The sequence below is a fragment of the Balaenoptera borealis genome (assembly GCF_965194805.1).
Source record: "Balaenoptera borealis genome assembly, chromosome: 4".
In the NCBI taxonomy this organism is placed as follows: Eukaryota; Metazoa; Chordata; class Mammalia; order Artiodactyla; family Balaenopteridae; genus Balaenoptera; species Balaenoptera borealis.
This window is the reverse complement of record NC_138861.1, coordinates 113061468-113082240: the sequence shown is the minus strand read 5'-3', so window position 1 is coordinate 113082240 and position 20773 is coordinate 113061468. Positions and strand designations below refer to the sequence as shown.

Genomic DNA, 20773 nt, shown 5'->3' with positions numbered 1-20773 from the left:
CCGCCACCGCCCTCAGCGCCGTTCGCCGGGCTCCGCCGGCAGCCGAACCGCCCCGACAACGCCCCCTCAGCCAGCAGGATCCGCCTCCGGCTTCCGGTTGCGTCACTTCCGCCAGGAGGTGTGGCCGCGGCGCGCAGGCGCGCGGGGAGGCGCAGAAGCGAGTTTTGCTGTGGGAAGCTCTGGAGGGAGGTGGCGGCTCTGCTGGGCGGGCGGTGGCGATTCCACGTGCTCCTCGCGGCCGGTTGAAACCGTTGGCGGGCGCTGGCTGAGAGGTGAGGGGCGGTGGCCCAGAGGTCCGACCTAGGAGGCTGGGGCTCAGAGAGTGGGGAGGGGGACGCGCTGTGGCCGATGCCTGCATTTCCACCGTTAGAGAGCCTCTCCTTTGGCTTATACGCATGGAAGGAGGAAATGCATTCAGGTCCCATTCGTACTCTGGGGAAGTGGAAGGAGTCCCGGATTTGGGATGACCAATTCCTCCCGGTTTTAAAATGGAAAGGTCCTCGTGCCGGGAACCCACAGAGGGGGTTGCATCCAGGATGGTTGGTCACCGCTGGACTGGGCTGCAAGGCTTGCGGCATGTTGGGGATGAGGCGCTTGCCTTCTCTGAGTCTTGGGGAGCTGGGTCCCAAAGGAGGAGGCCTTAGGGCATAGTGTTTGAGAGCCCGGGACTTAGGGCCAGAATAGCTGCGTGTGAAAACAGGTTTGCCACTAACTGGATGTGTGACCTGCTGCAGGTTCCTGAACCACTTCGTGCCTGGTCTGTCAAAAGGGAATAATATAGAATCTAACTCAGAGGATTCTTGTGAGGATTACATGAGCCCAAACGTGTTAACCGCCTATGATAGGGCTTGGCACATAGTAGATGCTCAATAAATGTCAGGATCTTCTGCAACTCCTGCCTCTGAGGAGAGATTAGGGGCATGAGGTGGGGTGTGAGTGAGTGCAAGGCTGCCTTTCCTGCAGAGGGCCCATCTGGGACTTACTCAAAGAGCTCCCCCAGCCTTCCCCACCAGTGCCTAGCATAGTGCCTAACAGATAGGCTTGCACAGATAGTTATTACACCAGTGTTTAAACCCGTGCTGGTGATGTAGTGTGTGGGGAGGGTGTGAGACTGCAACTGGGAGGCAGAGAGACACGGCTCAGCTTCTCCCAGCCTCAGCTGGCTCATCTGTCCAGTGGAGATGGGTGTAACTGCCTCCTAGAGTTTTTGCAGAGCAAGGGAGAGGTCCTCCCTGAGTGCACATCCAGACCCTCATCACCCCACATTCAGAGGTTTAGGTGTGATGGTGGACAGTTTGTACTTGTCTGTCCTTCCTTTTCACCATACCCTTCGTTTCTTGGAATTCTCCCTTCTCCCTGCCACCCCCCAGGGGGCTCAGGACTGGCCTAGTTGACCTGATGCATTGTTTCACAGATGGGAGAATTTAAGTTCTGAGGGTTGAGTGCTCAAGGTCGCAGTGCTCACTGGGAGCTGTTGACAGCTTGGCCACTCAGGTGGGCTGTTTCGGTGTGTGATGGTGGCAGTGGGGTTTGGGTCTGTGTGTGTATGCGAAGGAATGTTTTAAGAATAGTTTTTTTTTTTTAATAAACAATACAAAAATGTGTAGGGAAGAAGGTAAAAAATCATTCCAAATACAATCCCAGAACAAACCTGAGTTCATGTCATCAGGGAACAGGGTAGTAGCGTGGACACCCATGGGGTGGGGAGCTATAGGAGACTAGAGAGAGTTTATGAAGATGGATGGGTAGACTGAGGGTTACATTTAAAGAAGCATGTGTTTGGAGGGGACTGGGAGCCATGTCATTGATGTGCAGATTAATAGATCACAAGAAATTATACCATTGGGTAAGGATCCATCATTGACATCTGGTTATTTAACTTTCCACACAGTGCTCTACTATAGATAATAGACCCATTTAACAGATAAACAGAATCTGCGAAGTTTAGGTACCTCAAGGTCATTTAGTTTTCACTTGGCAGATGCGGGCTCCAGCTCAGATCCTCTGGCCCTGACTCCAGGCCCAGGTCAACAGAACTCGGCCACCGTCTTGCTAAGAGGAGACTGAGGTGCCTGGGTTGCTTCACAAGTTCCCGGCCCCGTACTGATGCTGTCTGTTGCCCATCAACTCAGCGCTACTGTCCAATACCCATCATACTCTGCTGTGACAAGGGTGGTCCCCTTGCCCAGTGTGGCCTGGCTTTAGGCTAAAGACTTAGGTTTCCTTTAAATGGACGGTCATGACATATATGGCACCTGAACCCAGTAGACAGGTGTCCTGAAAGTCTTAATGCAGCATGTTTTTAGCCTTTCTCACCTCTGAGCTACAAATGTGACAAATTTACCAAAAACATCATTTGAAAGTTGAATTATTTAAATTTCTTCCACATTTATTTAGTCTTGTGAAGTTTGAATGAGTTGAGTCTTTTGTTTCAGGAAGTGCAGTGCTATCTTCAATTAGAGGAGCTGAATTTTCACAGGGTGTCTTTTTGTAAGTTTGTAGCGTTTGCACTTCCGAAATTGTCAGCCCTGCACTCAGACTTGCCAGGCAGGCTGTGCAGTTAGGGTGGTTTTGAGCTTGCTGTTTTGCAGCCCCTCCCTCCTCTCCCCACACAGGCACACAGGCAAGTGTTTACTGCATAAAAGAAAGGGGTAAGCTCCTTACAGACCTTATCTCCTTAGCAAGCAGGTGGCCACACTGCCCCCATTGCTCATCAACTATAAAAATGCAGTGATGGCTCTAAAAATCCAGAGGTACTGTGAGACTGAGTTCTGGCTTTCTGTGCAAGCTACGCATTCTACCTTTTTTTTTTTTTTAATTTTTATTTATTTATTTATTTATTTTTGGCTGTGTTGGGTCTTCGTTTCTGTGCGAGGGCTTTCTCTAGTTGTGGCAAGCGGGGGCCACTCTTCATGGCGGTGCGCGGGCCTCTCACTTTCGCGGCCTCTCTTGTTGCGGAGCACAGGCTCCAGTCGCGCAGGCTCAGTAGTTGTGGCTCACGAGCCTAGTTGCTCCGCGGCATGTGGGATCTTCCCAGACCAGGGCTCGAACTCGTGTCCCCTGCATTGGCAGGCAGATTCTCAACCACTGCGCCACCAGGGAAGCCCCGCATTCTACCTTTTAAAGAATCGCAACAAATTTCTAAATGTGAACATATGCCACAGAAGACCAAATGAAAACGTTTGGAGGGGTATTTTTCCGATGGACATGTGACCAAATTCTGATCCTCTCCTAAATTGATGTTTACACTGTGTATGGTTAATCCCCAGAGGTAAAACATGTTTTACACAGATACTCCGAGCATCTTTTTTGTCAACATCACTGGCTTCTTTGAGCTGATAAATTTTGTCTCCGGCGGTCCTCCTTCAGGCCTTTAATTCCTGACCTTCCACTGCAGTCGGCACCTCCCAGCTGGATCTCAAAGCCTGCCTGAGCCTCCTCCCCTCCCCTCTCCCCCTTGATTAAGATACAGAATAGACCTCAAAAATGAAGGTTGGAAAGCTCCAGTCCAGAGCTTCAGTTTGAGGGGGTATTTTTTTCATTGTTGAATCTCATTATGAAAGTACTTTTAAATTTTCCAGCAGATAATTTGGCTCATCGCAGCTGCTTCTACCTTGTGTGTACGATGACAGTCCGTTTCTTGGTGATTAATTAATGGTTTACTCTCATTCTTAGACCAGAGTGCCGCTAGAGACTATTTATTTGTCAGTGTGGTGTTGGCTTTTGTTCTGGCCTTGTTCTCTCCTCGTGAGGCAGGGTGACTGCTCCGTTGCCTGCCAGTAATCCGTCATCCTTCTGCTGGGTGCAGAATGCTGGCTTCGGGGGAATGGGTCATAGTCCAAGTGATGCCAGCCCCCCAGGACTTGTGACTGTTTCACATGTCTTTACCATAATCAGATGAGAAGATGGTCTTGGTTGGTGCGCATCCCAGAACAGTCAGGTTTGTTTTCCTCTGGATTCTCTGCTAGGCTGTAGCTGACCACATGTAACCCTGGTGGTGAGCTGAGGAAGGGGTCCTGGGGTCAGGGACCCGCGTTTTGTGTGTAGCACATCAGGCAAACTGACATCGGACAGTGCTCCGCGGGGCAAGAGACCCCCAAGAGAGACCAGCTGGGCCTCTGTAAACCCTGGAGTTGCAGCCAGGATGTACATTTCCATTCAGGGTTGAATGGATGGGAATAGCCCTGATCCTTGCTTAGGTATGTCCTCTCCAGCAGTGACTCAGAACGTGGGAGTGGAGGAGAGACAGTGACTTCATGCATGAGAATTTTCCACGACCCAGGAGTCACTCATTTGTGCTGAAGGATTCTCAAATGAAGTCTTATCCTGAAACAAATTGTATCATTTTACTTGATCCTTACCTTCACCATGAGGAAGAAAGTGCTGGGTTAAACAATTGTTCTCAATATTTTTGCTGTGAAACTTACTTATAATGTAAAATGACAATACTCTTAGAATATAGTGATAAAAAATTATATAACCCTGGAAAGTTACTATGACTTCTGTCACACTTTTAGGTGAATTCGTGTTTTCTTGAGCACAATAGCATCTCCGTGAACTTTTAAAATGGTAGTTATGTGTAGGTGTGGGCCCACTTAATCATGGGGCAGTGCTCGGGACACCTGGGTTTGGGAACACCCTCCAGTAATGCGGCACCCAGCATTGGGACGCCTGAATATGGTCCCATTTCTTTCTTATTGATCTGACAGGGAGCCACACCTACTCCTGTCCATTAAAACTGAGAGGCACATCCTCATTTTTAACATCTGGTGGGTACATAGTTGTGCCTATATGAGTGCTTTCTGTGCTTACAGAAATTATTTTTAGGCCTCTTCTCCACTTTCTAAACCTTTCTCAGTTCCCCTTTTGCTGTGTTCGTATTGTATTTGGGGACTTGAAATAATTTGCAGCGCATACCTAGAGGCATTAGAGAGAAAGAGAACTCGTGCATGCACTTTAAGTTATTGGGAAAGGTAGGATATTTCATTTAACGCCCCCAAAACTCTCCATCTCTAGAGACAGCCTGCGAAGCTTAAATCCTGGTTCTGCTACTGTGTGACCTTGGGCAAATTACTTAATCTCTCTGAGTCCCAATACCTCATGTAAATTGTGAACAGTAATAGTCCTTACCTCATAGGGTTGCTGTGAGGATTAAATAAGTTCATTAGCATAAAGCTCTTAGAATAGAGCCCAGCACATGGTAAGCACTCAACAAATGTTAGCCATATTATTATTGTTGATTATAAGTTTACTTATGTGGTGGTAGAGGTTTATGTAGATTGCTAATCAGCTTTGATTCTGTTGTGTTGTTGTTTTCATGTGAAAAGCTAGCTGTCTGAATCATATATTTGGAAAAGAAGTTTCAGACTACAATGATAATTATCTTTTTTTCCTTTTTGATTTTTTTTAGGATAAGACTTAAAACCTGTCTTGGATAAAAAATATTTAATCATTTAGCTAAAAATGGTATTTTTTACATGCAATGCATGTGGTGAATCAGTGAAGAAAGTACAAGTAGAAAAGCATGTGGCTCTTTGCAGAAACTGTGAATGTCTTTCCTGCATTGACTGCGGTAAAGACTTCTGGTAAGTTCCACAGAATTCAGGTAGATCCATAGTAAAGGTCCAGACCAGTTATGGAACCCCTGGTCCCACAAAGCAGTAAAAAAAAAAAAAAAAAAAAAAAGAATAAGCAAGAGGTAAATTTGAGGAAAGAAATTAAGAACAAAAATTAAAAGTGCCTTACAAGACTGTTTGCCTTTTAAGGGTGATTTAAAGAGAAGACTCAGGGAAAGGGAATTATGGGTTCGGTCATAATCTGATTAGTCGGTGACACTTGCTGTTGTGTCCTTGGCACCGTTACCAGACCCAGGGAGGTGACCACATAGAGTAGGGTTTCAGGGGTGTGGTGTGCTGATCACAGTGAAGAAATGGATTTATAGACCGGGAAATGAATTTATTAATTCACAGTGGAGGAGCTATCTGGGAGAAGAGGCTCGGCCCTCCCTAGAAAATCGGCGGAGATGGTGGCAGTGAAGCTCCTGGCCCCCCGTGTGTCAGGTGCTTCCACTGAGGGGGGTCTCTGGAAAGGGGAGGACTGAGGGGAGGGGGCAGGATGGATCTTGCTCGTCCACTGTTTCTTCGGGAGGGTCATTTGCAGTTGGCCAACCTCAGCCTCGTACTGATTCCCTTCAGCTTCAGAGGGTTCAGGTAAAAAGGTCATTTTTGGTGCATCTGCCCTAATGGCCTCTATGGCATTTGGGGGATATTTGCTGACAGTCCCTTTTAATTTCTTTCTAAAGCAGTGATATTTAAAACAAGAAAAAAAAAAAGTTTGGAAACTGCTAAAGTCTTCGTTCATACCTAATCCTAGGAGGAGGGATATATAGAACAGGTGAAAATTGGGTGGTTTCTCCTTAGGGGACTTTGCCCTCAACCTTGTCCCAACGTTTCCCTGAGGACCCCATAGAGCTTCAGAAAGATCGTTTGAGACAGAATCGAGTTTCCTTTTTTTCCAAGGCTCTGAGATCTTTTTTGTGACCTGATACCACCATTTTACACCACCTTTTAACTTAGTCTACAACTGATTATTGATTGCCTACTATATTACCAGGAAGTCCTACAGGTTTTGTAATTTAAGATAAAGCCACCCTGTTGCAGAGAATTCTTTTCTTTTTTATTTAGTATATATTCACATATGACTTAAAAAAAAAATGCTGCCTATCAATTTGATTTTAAGACATTTGTATATAAAAATGGGTGGAAAGTTTGGTGGTGGGTTTTGAACAGTTGGGAAGAAGGAAAATGTGATGTGACCAGGAGGTTACCAGCATAGTAAATGAAAGAGGTGGGGTGGCCGTGCAGAACACAGATGTGAATGTAAGTGTGGCTGGCAGAAGGCTGGGGCAGCGTGCTAGCTTTAGACAGAGACTCCAATTTGAGAATCAATCTAATGGTGGAACTTTCTCACTTTAAGGGGTGATGACTATAAAAACCATGTGAAATGCATAAGCGAAGATCAGAAGTATGGTGGCAAAGGGTATGAAGGTAAAACCCACAAAGGTGATGTTAAACAACAGGCATGGATTCAGGTAAGGTCTTTCTTTTTTTTTTTTTTTTTTTTTTTTTTATTAGTATTTTACTTGGACTATTTCTCTTTTTTTTTTTTTACGACTTCAACTGTTCTGTTTTTTAATTTATTTTTATTTTTATTTATTTTTGGCTGCATTGGGTCTTTGTTGCTGCACGCGGGCTTTCTCTAGTTGCGGAGAGTGGGGGCTACTCTTCATTGCGGTGTGCAGGCTTCTCATTGCGGTGGCTTCTCTTGTTGCAGAGCATGGGCTCTAGGCGTGCGGACTCAGTAGTTGTGGCGCATGGGCTTAGTTGCTCTGCGGCATGTGGGATCTTCCCGGACCAGGGCTCGAACCCGTGTCCCCTGCCGTGGCAGGCGGATTCTTAACCACTGCGCCACCAGGGAAGCCCTGTAAGATCTTTCTAATTCATCAAGAAGCTTCATCTGACATCTTCTACTTTCTTGGGACACCTAGGAAACCAAGAATAAATGTATCATCCGTGCAGGCAAGACCCCGAAACATCACGTCTTAGGATAGAGCTCTTTATTTCTCTTTCAGTACAACGGCAGTGTATTTTGTCTTTACACGTTTTACAGATTTCTTGCAAAAATATTTCCTAATTCTCACTGACTTTCCCTTGGCTACGAAACCGAACGGAAGCTTTCTAATCTGTATCTGCATCTAGTGATGATGCAACTTTTATAACTCAAACTATGTTAAGCTGTGTTGTCTGTCATCAGAGTCGGGCAAAACAGAGACATTTTCATAAATGTGAGGAATTTTCTACTTCTAAAATAAAATGAAAACATACATTATAAAAGTGACAAAAGCAACGAAATCCGTAATTTACTGAGGTATAACTTCCAGTATGTTATTCACATTTACAGAATAGTAGCAGGAGGAAAGATTCAGAAAGGAAGGTAGGAGAATGAAAAGACAAATGTCATCTGTGTGGAAACTCTGTATTTTCCTGGAAATCAAATAAATAGTTACTCTCTTTGATGACAGAGTTTAAATGTGAATTTTCTGATATTGACTAGCTTACTGAGTTAGAAAACTCCTGGGAGGGAAAATCGGTTCACAAAGGACTAACAAAGTCTGCCAGTGCAGGTTGAGAAGCTAGTGAGACCCCTTGTCTTAACTGAGGTATTTGGGCTGGCGGCCATCAGCCACACTTTGGGGCCCTATGTCTGCTCTCCCTGAGCACCAGATGACATTCCTAGGCCCCTGCGCTGGAGGTGCCTGGTGTGTGAGTTCTGTGTCTGTTGACATCACATCTTGAATGAAATCCTCTAAAGCAGAGGTCAGCAAACTACAGCCCACAGGTCAGATCCGGCCCACCGCCTCTTTGTAAAGTTTTATTGGCACCCAGCCATACCCATTTGTTTACACATTGTCCATGGTTGCTTTAGTGCTCCAAGGACTGCACTGAGTAGTTAGGACAGAAACTGAATGGTCTGCAAAGCCTCAAATCTTTTCAAAAAAGGTTTGCCCACCCTTGTTCTAAACTGTCAGGCTTCAGCAGCCGTGCCACTGTATTAGAGATCTGAGGACTTTGTTCCGGATTCTGTCCTGGTGCACCGGTCCGCTCCCCATCTGAGCCCTCTCTAGCTCCCTAGCTGGCATTGTTAGCAGACACCTAAGACCGAATGTGGTCTGCTCGGAGAGTGCACGGGTCCTGCTGCGACCTGTCCAACAGACATGGATTTGAGTATTTATTCTTTTCCTTAAATCCTTAAACTCTCCATTTTTAAAGATTGAATTTTGGAATCCCATCAGTGTTAATGTTCACCGAGCATCCTTCCAGATGTCTCTGTGCTTACACACGGAGAGTGGATAGTGGGTCAGGGAGAAATACCCTATTTGGCATGGATCACAGTGTTTTCCTCCAAACTTGGTCTCCGGTGCGCTTCTCGTCTGGTTCCGCACGCGGCTCTGGCCAGTGCTGAGCTAGCCTGACTTCTTCCTTGTTCATGCTTTCTTGATTTGTTTTTCTGCCTGGGTGCCTTATCCTCTTTGTATCCTATGTCAGTTTTTTTCTGGTCTGTTTATATGTAGCTGCAGTTCTTCCCTAATGCAGGGACCCTTTCCTGCACTATATTTGTTTAGCTGCATTATTTGTCTTTATTTGTTGGTTCATAAGTGACCATCTTTCTTATGTATTGCCATCTCCCTAACTTTAATAATTACCTTTTTCCTCTGCCTTCACGGTGATTGCCATAAGCCCTTTCTCTAGATCACTTATTTATTTTTCATCTCTGTTCTTGCTATGTCATGTTTGTTTGTTAGATTTATTCCCTAGTCCCTAGAATATCAATTTTTGTCTTATTCTTTTGATCACTTTTGGTTTGTTTATATTTTTTTCTTTGTTTTTAAAAATTGTGATAGATTATACATGACATATAGTTTACCATTTTAAAGTATATACAACTAAGTACATCCACAATGTTGTGCAACCATCACCACCATCTATCTCCAGAACTTTTTCATTTTTTGATAGGGATTGCATTTGAATCTGTAGCTCTCTTTGGGTAGTACTGACATCTTAATAATATTGTCTTCAATTCATGGACATGGGATATCTTTCCATTTATTTGTATCTTTAATTTCTCTCAGCAGTGTTTTATAGTTTTCAGTATATGTCTTTCACCCCCTTGGTTGGTTAAGTTTGTTCCTAAGTATTTTATTCTTTTTGATGGTATTATAAATGGAATTGTTTTCTTAATTTCTTTTTCAATTTGTTTACTGTTAGTGTATATAAATGCAACTTGATTTCTGAGTGTTGATTTTGTATCCTGTAACTGCTGAACTTGTTAATTGGTCCTGAAGATTCTTTTTGTGGAATCTTTTGTGTTTGCACCATATAAGACTATGTTATCTGCGAACAGAGATTATTTTACTTCTTCCTTTCCAATGTAGATGCTTTTTATTTCTTGCCTAATCGCTCTGGACTTTCAGTACTATGTTGAATTTGTAACCATAGACATTAATACAAAATCTGTACATGAAGTGTGAACCCTCTAGTTTGACTTTCATGAAACTCATTGGTCAATTATTTACTGTTTTTGTTTTATCTTCCTTTTTTGTAGAAAATTAATGAATTAATAAAAAGACCCAGTGTCGGCCCCAAAGTGAGGGAACTTTTAGGGCAAATTAGTGGTTTTGACAACGTTCCCAGGAAAAGGGCGAAATTTCAGGTATGTATTTGATATGACTTCCTTGAATGGAAGGGCTATGGGCCTATTGGTGACAGCTTATGTATACCTGTCAAAATATGGGATAAGTGGGTTTTTTTCTTTTTTTTTTCCATACAGAATTGGATGAAGAACAGTTTAAAAGTTCATAATGAATCCATCCTGGAACAGGTGTGGAATATCTTTTCTGAAGCTTCCAGCAATGTAAGTCAGATCTCACTCTAGACTTGTAGTGTGGCAAAAATGATTGGTAATAATGAAATGGGAATGTCTTATTTTTGGAGGTCAGGACAGCCTTCTTTTTCAGAGAGCCTCTCTGTGCCTTCATTAATGGGAAGGAATAAACAGTGCACTGCAGAGAAGATTTCCTTATTGTGCAGAGAAAGGTATTTAATCCCAATGTTTGATAATGGTACCAGTTAACATGAATTGATCCGCTTAGAAATCAGGCAGCGGGAAGTGTTAGAAAGAACGGGACCTTCGGGTTTCTGACAGATCTGGTTTGAATCCCTGCTGTGCTGTTTGCCAAGCGTTTGATCTTGAGCATGTTATTTAACCTCTCTGAGCCTAAGTTTCCTTATCTTAAATAAAAGTGGGTATTTATACTCAGTACTTACTGGGTACCTGATGTGTGTCAGGCCCCAAACAAAAAATAGAAAATATCTCAGGTGTGATAATGCCACCAAGAAAAATAAACGGGGTGAGGACAGAGAGGGTGACTAGGTGTTCTTTTAGGTGTGGGGTGAGGGGTCACAAAAGGCAAATGAGGGTATACAGGCATCCCAGCTCATGCCCAGCAGGTAGGGGGCACTTGGTAAGTGCTGGTCTCCTTCCTTCTGCTGGACGGAGAAGTCGTTGGAGTGAATGAGTCAACCACCTTCAGTCAAAATGGTTTGATCAGAGAGGCCCCAGATGTGGAATATACATGCAGAGTCTTACTTTGATATCTTGTAGGCACATTCTTGGTTACATTGTTAAACATTTTTCTCATTAATTCAGTTGCACTTAGCTCCTACTTGGGGCTTAAGTCCCATCTGGAGACACATTGTTAGTGTTTCAAAAAAACAGTGGCATCTGTCTGGTCTTTTATTCTAGTCACCTTGTCAGCAATTGATTTGCTTTTTTATGTAGAGAGAATAGTTTTGGCCACAAATTGGGATAAAAATGAAACTTTCTCTTGGCAGTATATCTAGCGTTTGTCTCTAAACATACAAACTAGGCCTTTGAAACCTTAATACCAATCATTTAATTGGCATTTATGTGGCACCTGCTTTTTAAAGGTTATTTACATTTTAACTAAGAATCAAAAGTTTAAAATTACTTAGTTTAACTACAGAGCTCAAAAAAAAAAGTGTTTTCCACTTTCCTTTTTAAAGCCGTGAACATACTAAGAATTAAATAAAATAACCAGCAAGCAGCTCGTGGTAAACTCTGAGCTCTGTAAAATGAGGCTTGTTATTGCACTGCCTTTGTACAGTAAATGTCCCAGCACGTGCCTAGAGATTGTGGTGCAAACAGTTCAGAGGCCCCGGAGGTGTTGGGCTGGAGGCTTTATATTCTTCTCAGCTGCAACACTCTCTGTACCCTGGTGCGCATCGCACCTGGTCACTGTGGACGCAGCCATCCTCAGGCCCAAGTCCTGCCCTCCAGAGCTGTATTCTAGTGGGGGAGACAGACAGCTGAGTATAAGGGTTGATGCTATGGTGTCAGATGGTGCTTTGGGCCAGGAAGCAATGGGAGGCAGGAGACGGGGCAGAGAGTAAAGGAGGGCGCTCTGTCAGGAGAGAGTCGGTGAAGTCGTCCCTGAGGTGACCACGTTGGAGGAGAGCCTGGAATGAAGTAGGAAGTAGATGGGGAGTGAATTTGTTCACTCATTTATTGAGTGGCTGCTGGGCGGATGAATGTGTGTTTCCCTCCCTCCTTCCTTTCCTCGCTCTCTCCCCTCCCTCTCTCCACCTTCTCCCAGCAGCTGGGGGATTGGTTTGGAAGTGGAGGCGAGGCAGCAGCTGGAGACTTAGCTGAACGGGTCAGTCTCGGGGCTGCGGCGCTCAGACCCTGGTGTGATCATGCTCGCTACACACTGTACCCTGGGAGGGAGCTTGTAGGACAGGGTGTCCCTCTTCCTCCTGAGATCCTTTCTGAACTCATCCCCTGCCTCCCCCGCATGTACATGGACGACTTGACTTCTCTGAACTGCTGCTGAGAAAACTCCAACTATTTAGTTTAATCTTTAGTATAAATATCTTAAATGCTACTCTGAGCCGGGGGCTGGGCATTAAGGGTTGCCTGAGGCGGGAGCTCACTAGAGTTCTCGTCTGTCAGTGAAAGCCAGGCCTTCATTTGGTCCAGCTTGGGAGCAGCATTCCCCCCTTGTGACCTCGCCTCTCAAAGGAGGAGGACTGCGGTGACTTGTGCCAGTCACCTGGCCGGTAACTAACAGGGATGGAACGTGGGCCCTGGCCTCGGACTGTCCACCACACCTGCAGCAGCCCCAGAGCCGCCAGCACTGACCTTGGCCCTGCCCCTCCAGATGCATCAGGGCTCCCCGAGCAGTTCAGTGAATTGCTCCACATCCTCTCTTGAGAAAGGGCAGGCCTAGAGACTGCAGCATATTTATAGTCAGAGGACAGCAGGCAGTGGGACTGGCTTTGCTGAAGTCATTTTTAAAAACAATCTGTGTGCTGGTTTGAATAAGGTGGTGCAGTAAATGGGAAGTTTATCTTATTCCAGCTCACATTTCCATGGCTCCTTACTCGCCACTTTATACTCTGTCCAGGTGTCCCTGACTGTCCGCTAAGGGTAACCATCAATCTAAACACTGGTGATGATAACAGCACCTCTGCCTAGTACTCAGTAGTTTACAAAACTCTTCCCGTACATCTGGCTGCTTTATTGAGCATCGCTTTTCTCATTTTATTCGTACATGAACTGTATCAGGTAGATATCACTAGCTTTCTTTTCACAGATGAGGAAATAGGTTTGGAGCAGATAAATAACTTGCCCTGAGTTACCTGGTTAGTAATGAACAGAGCTGGAACTTGAACCCAGGTCTGCAGATGCATAAATCTGGTGGTTTCTGCCACACCTACCTGCTCGTCTTCTACCTAAAAGGCAAATAGCGAGCCAGAATTAAAGGTCTGGCTTTTACGTGACATACGGATTCTTCACTTTTCCAGTGGAATGAAAATGTTAAGTGCAAAGAGGAATGTGGGCTGGGGGTAGTTTTTTCCATTTTTGTATATTTACTGCTACATGTTAACTGTTTTTTTTTTGGGGGGGGTCACAGTTATAAAATGGTAAATAATAACAATTTCCTTAGAAGAATTTATTCAGTAGATACATGAGACGATATGTGTCTGGAATGAGTATTTATGTGTTTCTTGGTTTTGCTTAATAATAAGGAACCAGTCAGTAAGGGGCAAGATCAGCAGCCGCTGGAGCAAGTGGCCAAACCATGTGCAGAGACCAACGCCAAGGTCGCGTCCTCCAAAGCAAATGACAGCATGGAAGAGCCAGCAGAGACGAAGAAGAATAAGAGAGAAAGGAAGGAAGAACGGCAGAAGAAGAGAAAAAAGGAAAAGAAAGAACAAAAATTAGAAAACCACCAAGAGGATTCAAAGAGTCAGAAGCCTAAGAAGCGCAAAGCAGGACAGGAGGCCGAGCAGGAGGCTGCAGGGAAGAAGAGCCAGAGGAAGAGGAGCAAGGCTGAGCGCACCCAGGACGGGGCGGTGGACGGAGGCGCGGAGCGGGAAGGGGAGACAGAAACCAGTCTAGGGAAAAGAAAGCGGAAGCATTCGGAAGGTTTGTGGCTAGCTTATACTCCAGGGTTTGTTTTTTGTTTTGTTTTGTTTTTTGTTTTTTTTATAAATTTATTTATTTATTTTTGTTCATCTTTGGCTGCGTTGGGTCTTCGTTGCTGCGCGCCGGCTTTCTCTAGTTGCGGCGAGCGGGGGCTCCTCTTCGTTGTGGTGCACGAGCTTCTCATTGTGGTGGCTTCCCTTGTTGCGGAGCACGGGCTCTAGGTGCTCGGGCTTCAGCAGTTGTGGCTCACAGGCTCTAGAGCGCAGGCTCAGTAGTTGTGGCGCACGGGCTTAGTTGCTCCGCGGCATGTGGGATCTTCCCGGACCAGGGCTCGAACCCGTGTCCCCTGCTTTGGCAGGCGGATTCTTAATCACTGCGCCACCAGGGAAGCCCCCCAGGGTTTGTTAAATACTTTTTAAGCTGTGAGTTTGGGATGTCTAAAATCTGTTAGACCTTGCCTTTTGAACCACATAAGGCAGAGAGCATAAGGTTTGGGATCAGGCCGTCCTGGGCTTAGTCTGGGCAGGTGCCATCACCTCGCAACTGCCCGTTTTGTCATCTGCCTTGGAGGAGAAACCCCATGGGTCTGGGGTGCTTGGGGAATGAGCAGGATGATGGATGTGAGGGGCCTGGCCATGTAGGCCTCTCATTAAATGGTAGCCGCTAGTATAAATGCGAAATATTTTTTTATATCTTTCTAATTACTTAGTTGAAGCAGATTCTAAGAAGAAAAAGATTAAGCTCCCGGGACATTCTGAGAACGGAGAACCGGAAAACCATGAGGCTCCTGCAAAAGGTATGGCTGCCATCATTTGGAAGCTCCGCCCTCTTTAGGCTGGGGGAGGAGGAGGAGAGCTGGGCCCGTCTGATGGTCATGCCCTCCGGAGGCATGTGGAAGAACCTGAAGCAAAATCCGCTCTCTAGGGTGTGACTGCTAAGTAATGAGGGAGAGCTGTGTGAGTTGGTCTTACAGGGTCTGTCCAGCTTTAAGGATAGAATGTAAAGCTGTCTGGATTGGAAGCATGTGTTATCTTTGGAGCTTAAAATAAACCCTGGTTCTAAGGCCCTGTTCGCTCTCCCTGCTTCCTTGTCCCTGCCTCTCATCCTCTCTGAGAAGTACCCTGAGGTCCAGCCGGCCTTGGCTGTTCCTCCTCCCGTCTCTGGGTCTGTCCCTGCTGTCCCTGCGCTCGGAGCCCCACGGCCACCCCGTCCCTCAGCCAGAGTGCGCAGTTGTCAGCTCCAAGGTTCCTCTTAAATGCTGCCCCCTCCGCAGAGCTGTTCCCACTGCTCAGGCCTAGAGCACTCCCTAGGGTCCTGCCAGTCAAGGACAGGCCCGAGGACCCGATGGGAATCGAGACTTTATTCACAGAACTTCAGTAACTGCCCAAGTTGGGTTAGATTTCTTAGCTTGTAACTTTGATTATGTGAAGCTTTTCTTTTTTTTTTTTTTTTAAGTTAAATTTTCAGTTTTGATATAATTGTAGATTCACGTCCAGTTGTAAGAAATAATACAGACTTACGGATCCTTCTGTAGCCTTTACCCCATTTCCTCTGAGGCTGATACCTCACACAACTGTAGGACAAAACTCCACTGGGCTGTTGACCTCGTACAGTCAAGAGACAAACGTTCGCATCCCCACAAGGACCCTCCTGCTGTCCTCTTATAGCCACACCCACTTTCCTCTCTCCCCACCCCCTCCTTTACCCCAGAGGTCAACACTGTCCGTTTACCTCCATTTACCTCTCTGTTTACCTCTCCATTTCTATAATTTTATAGTTTCAGAATGTGACATAAATGGCATCATTTAGTATGTAACCTTTTGAGACTGGCTCTTTCCACTCAGCATTATTCTCAGGAGATTCATCCAGGTTGCCGCACATCTCAATAATCCATTCCTCTTCATTGTGAGCAGTGGTCTGGTGTGAATGTACCACAATTTGGTTATCCGTTCATCTGTTGACAGACATCTAGGTTATTTCCAGTTCAGGGTTATTATGAATAAAGTTCATGTACAGTTTTTCCTGTGGACATGTGTCATGTTTTCTGGAATAAATGTTCAGGAGTGCAGTGGCTGTCTAGTACGGTAGTTGCATGTTTAGTTTTTTAAGAAACTGCCAGCTTCCTCAAGAGTGGCTGTACCATTTAATATTCCCACCAGCAATGTGTGAGGGGTCCAGTTTCCCCACACCCTGGCCAACATTTGGTGTTACTATTTTTTATTTTAGCCATTTTAATGGGTATGTAGTAATAGCTCACAGTGGTTTTAATTTGTATATCCCTAATGACGTTGAATATCTTTTCATGTATTTATTTGCCATTTGTCTATCTCTTCATTAAATTGTCTGTTCTTGTTCTTTGCCCATTTTCTAATTGGATTGTTTGATTTTTTTTTTTTAACTGTTGAGATTTGAGAGGTCTTTATATATTCTAAATACTAGTCCTTTGTGAGATATGTGGTTTGCAAGTTTTTTTCAGTCTGTAGCTTGTCTTTTTATCCTCTTAACAGTATCTTTTTGTAGAGCAAAAGTTTTTTATTTTGATGAAGCCTCATTTATCCGTTTTTCCTTTAAGAGATGATACTTTTGATGTCATCTAAGAACTCTCTTTGCCAGCCCTAAATGCCAAAGACTTTTTTTCTGTTTTTTCCAAAATGTCTTACAGTTTTAGATTTTACACCCAAGTCCGTGGTCAATTTTGAGTTAATTTTTATGAGGTATGAGACTTGGTTCAAGGTTCATTTCTTTGCTCATCAGTGTCCAGTTGGTCCACACCATTTGTTGAAAAGGCTGTCTTTTCCCTCAGTGAATTGCTTTTGCACCTTTGTCAAATATCCATTGGGCATATTTGTGTAGTTCTGTTCTGGGTTCTGTTTCATTGGTTTGTGTATCCGTCCCTCCACCACACATTCTTTTTTTTTTTTTAATATTTATTTATTTATATATTTTTGGCTGTGTTGGGTCTTCGTTGCTGTGTGTGGACTTTCTCTAGTTGCGGCAAGCGGGGGCTACTCTTCGTTGCGGTGCGCGGGCTTCTCATTGTGTGGCTTCTCTTGTTGCAGAGCACGGGCTCTAGGCGCGCGGGCTTCAGTAGTTGTGGCACGTGGGCTCAGTAGTTGTGGATCACGGGCTCTAGAGTGCAGGCTCAGTAGTTACGGTGCACGGGCTTAGTTGCTCCGCGGCATGTGGGATCTTCCTGGACCAGGGATTGAACCTGTATCCCCTGCATTGGCAGGTGGATTCTTAACCACTGCGCCACCAGGGGAGCCCCACCACACATTCTTGACTAGAGTAGTTATATCCAAAGTTTTTAAATTGGGTAGGCTTATTCCTCTCGCTTTTCAAAATTCTTTTTCAAAATTAGAAGATTTAGAATAATCTTACCTATATCTGCAAAAAATCTTGCTGTGATTTATGTAGGAATTGCATTATACCTGTATATCAATCTGGGGAGGATTGATCACTTTACTGTGTTGAGTCTTCTACGCCATGAACATAGCATGTCTTTCTGTGTATTTAAATCTTTGAATTCTTTCATTAGCATTATGTATCTTCAGCCTACATGTCTTCATCTTCCCAGAAGCAGAGGTTCCCTAGATGAGTCCTAACCTGCTGACAGGAATTATTTGTGGCTGTCCTCTCTGGTTCAAGGTTCAGCTCCTTTTGCTCATCTTTGCCTTGCTTACTGTGCTTAGACAGCCCCTTGATCTTAGTGGATCCTTAGTAAACCTTAAGTTCATTAGATACAAGTCCTATCTTTTTATAGGAATTTATAGGATGGTGGTACTTAATGATACTTAGTTAACCTGCTCACTCTAAGAATGAGATCTGTGGATGGTAGTCAGCACTTCTCGGCCACTGTGATTGGACGGGTCAGGTGTCTGCAGCACGGTACTGTGGCATCCTGTCCGTTCTGGGCTTCTTCATTCCTGGGTAGCAGCAAATAGATGGTGCAGAAATGGTTTCTTAACCCTTTTGGTAGGACAACAAAATACAGTGTTTTACATGTAATTCTCTATATTGTAGGTAAATTCAACTGGAAGGGAACTATTAAAGCAGTTCTGAAACAGGCCCCAGACAACGAAATAACAATCAAAAAGCTAAGGAAAAAGGTATGAAGTATGAACCAGGTATATATAAACTGGGGAGAATCAGTTCTTTATTTTAAAATGTACAGTTTTGTTCTGTTTTTCTAAATCTGAAATACTGTAGTGTGTATGTGTGTGTCTCAGTGACTTTCAAGTTGCTCCTTTTAGCCCCTCAGGGCTTGTGGGGAAGGGATGGAGCCAAACCCCATCCACACTTCCTCAGCCAGAACAGTGCCTACATTAAATATGAAAATTACTGCTCTAGATATGTTACTATCTTTTGATTATTGCAGAACAATGTTTTTTTCTCATTGTAACTTTTTATCAGTGTCTGAAACATGCAGCCAAGTGCTCACACGTGTACAGCCACATGAATTGTCACGAGCAGGACACCCTTGTGTAACCAGCACCTGGGTTCTTTCATTTGTCACTGTCGGCCTTATTGCGGGTCAGAGGAAGAACATTGTAGGTCAATTTTCAGGACAAATACACCCATTTGACAGTTGTTTTTCTTTGTGAAGGTTTTAGCTCAGTATTATGCAGTGACAAATGAACATCACAAATCTGAAGAGGAACTCCTGGTCATCTTTAACAAGAAAATCAGCAAGAACCCCACCTTGAAGTTATTAAAGGACAAGGTCAAGCTTTTAAAATGAACATTTTTATATTTAAAAATCGAATCCATTCCATTGATCTCTTCCTTTCACAACTGTTTGTAAAACATGTAATGAATTATAACAACTCAAATTTTGCTTTCCAAAGCTGTATTTTTAAGTTAAGAAAAAAATATATTTTTGGTAGAACTTATATGAGAAAATAAAATATATTCTTGTCCCAAGTTCTAAATTTGTGGTAGTGAAAATATTTTTAAATGTGACAGGTCAAAAAATAACTTGGTCAGACTAGGAAGCAGTTGTTTTAACTACATCACTTCTACACATTTTCAATTAGAGGGTTTTGTGGGTTAGTTTTTTGCGTGGTTTAAATGTACATGTGAATTGTAGTATTTCATCCAGGAACAGTCGAAACAGTCTTTTGTGTGTCATAATCCTTGCCCAGCCAGAAGTTCTGCTCTTTAGAGGGGGTTTCTCTGTAACAGTTTGGCCCATCCGCTCTGGCCCAGTCCATCTTCGGCCAAAGATGGCAGATTTGTCGGTGACTAGATTTTGGGGTGTGGCCTGTGACCAGGTATAGGGAACCAGCTCGTTTGAAACTGAATCCATTATTCGGTGCTCCAGTTGGATTGACATGCTTTCAGAACTGGTCATCTAAATCTTAGTTTATTGTGCAGGAGGAGAGCCAGGCCACTCTTTGATATTTGAGTAGGTTTTGCCCACAAGTCCCTTCACAACTGGTGTGTGTGGTAAGACTCACTCCTTTAACCAGTGTTAACTATCATCGTTAATACCTCTTACTACAGGTGAAAGCACGAATGGGGCATGGAACAAGTGTTAAAAGGATGGGGGGGTTGGGGATTAACAGGAGCAGGGAGGCAACAGGGCAGACAGAGATATGCTGTGAGCCTCTGAGTCCCAGATGAGCCAGCTTTCCTCCCGGACTTGCACTGTGTTCTGTTCTGATTTGGGGATGTGCTGCTGTGTCATGGTGGGACTCAGTGGCACTGTGTCAGGAGCAGTGAGGACCCGGGCTTTAGAATCAGGCCTGGAGTCAGGCCCTGGCTTGGTCCCTTCATAGGTAACTGCTCTGAACCTCACTCTTTTCATCTGGACAGTGGAACAGTAAAGGTCCCTCTTGGCTTGTGAGTGAAGGGACTAATTTGTGTAAAGCTCACAACACCATACCTAAGCCCAGAGACACCCATTCAGTGATTGCCATGACTACTGTTAGCAGGAACAGTTTCTGAGCCACGAGAGGCTTTAGACGTTTTGGAAGCAAGGGGGAAAAAGTGGGAAAGTGAAGCTTGACTCAGAACACATAGTTCGGGACAAAGCCGAGCCCTGAGTCCAGTCCAGGATGTCCCTGTCGCAGCTCTCCAGGGAGCTGAAGCAAGCACCGTCATCCTCCGGGGATGGGGGTGGGGCTACAGCACCACTCCCTGTGGGTGCTACAAGCACCACAGTATTTCAGGATTTGTGTTGGTTTTTATTTTTCCGTCAGTTTTACTGTCATGCGTTTAAGGCTGTTCCAGAATGCTAGCAGAACATTGGGCTGGAGGAGGTAGCCACTCAGCTCCCTTGAGCTCTGCGAGGACGAAGCAAGGCCAGCAGGTGGCGATTCTGATGGTCAGTGTCATGGGCAGGTCCCTTCTTTGGAAACTGCAGTTGGTGGCAGGAACGGCTCGCCATGCCTGTAGTTGTCCCATGGCTCTGGCTGCAAAGCACAATCTACAGATCCTTCCCAAGGTCTTAGCACAGAGACCACCCTTTGGTTTTGGCAATTGCCTGCCTGACTTGAACTCAAACACAGATGATACTGGAACTCTGGGGACTTTGGAACCAATCTAATGACATTTGTTTTGGGCTTTACAGCTTCATTTTGTCTAAGTTGAGTGTAAGATTGAATTCTACCATGTTCCGCTTGTCCCTATGCTGGTCTGATGGGTCTGGCACTTGGGTTTCCCCAAACCTGCCAGGCATGCGTTTTGACACACTTAAAAAAAT

The 20773-nt window shown here is 44.7% G+C and overlaps 1 protein-coding gene across 1 annotated transcript; it reads left to right on the top strand.

Annotated features, from left to right (window-relative positions):
* Positions 1 to 114: 114 nt before the first annotated feature.
* Positions 115 to 18990, top strand: LYAR (Ly1 antibody reactive). Its single transcript, XM_082389944.1, has 9 exons — positions 115 to 272; positions 5411 to 5585; positions 6976 to 7090; positions 10162 to 10269; positions 10387 to 10470; positions 13668 to 14067; positions 14777 to 14863; positions 18091 to 18176; positions 18674 to 18990. Exons 2-9 carry the CDS (start codon positions 5464 to 5466, stop codon positions 18806 to 18808), a joined length of 1137 nt encoding a protein of 378 aa, XP_082246070.1. The 5' UTR covers positions 115 to 272; positions 5411 to 5463; the 3' UTR covers positions 18809 to 18990.
* Positions 18991 to 20773: the final 1783 nt, after the last annotated feature.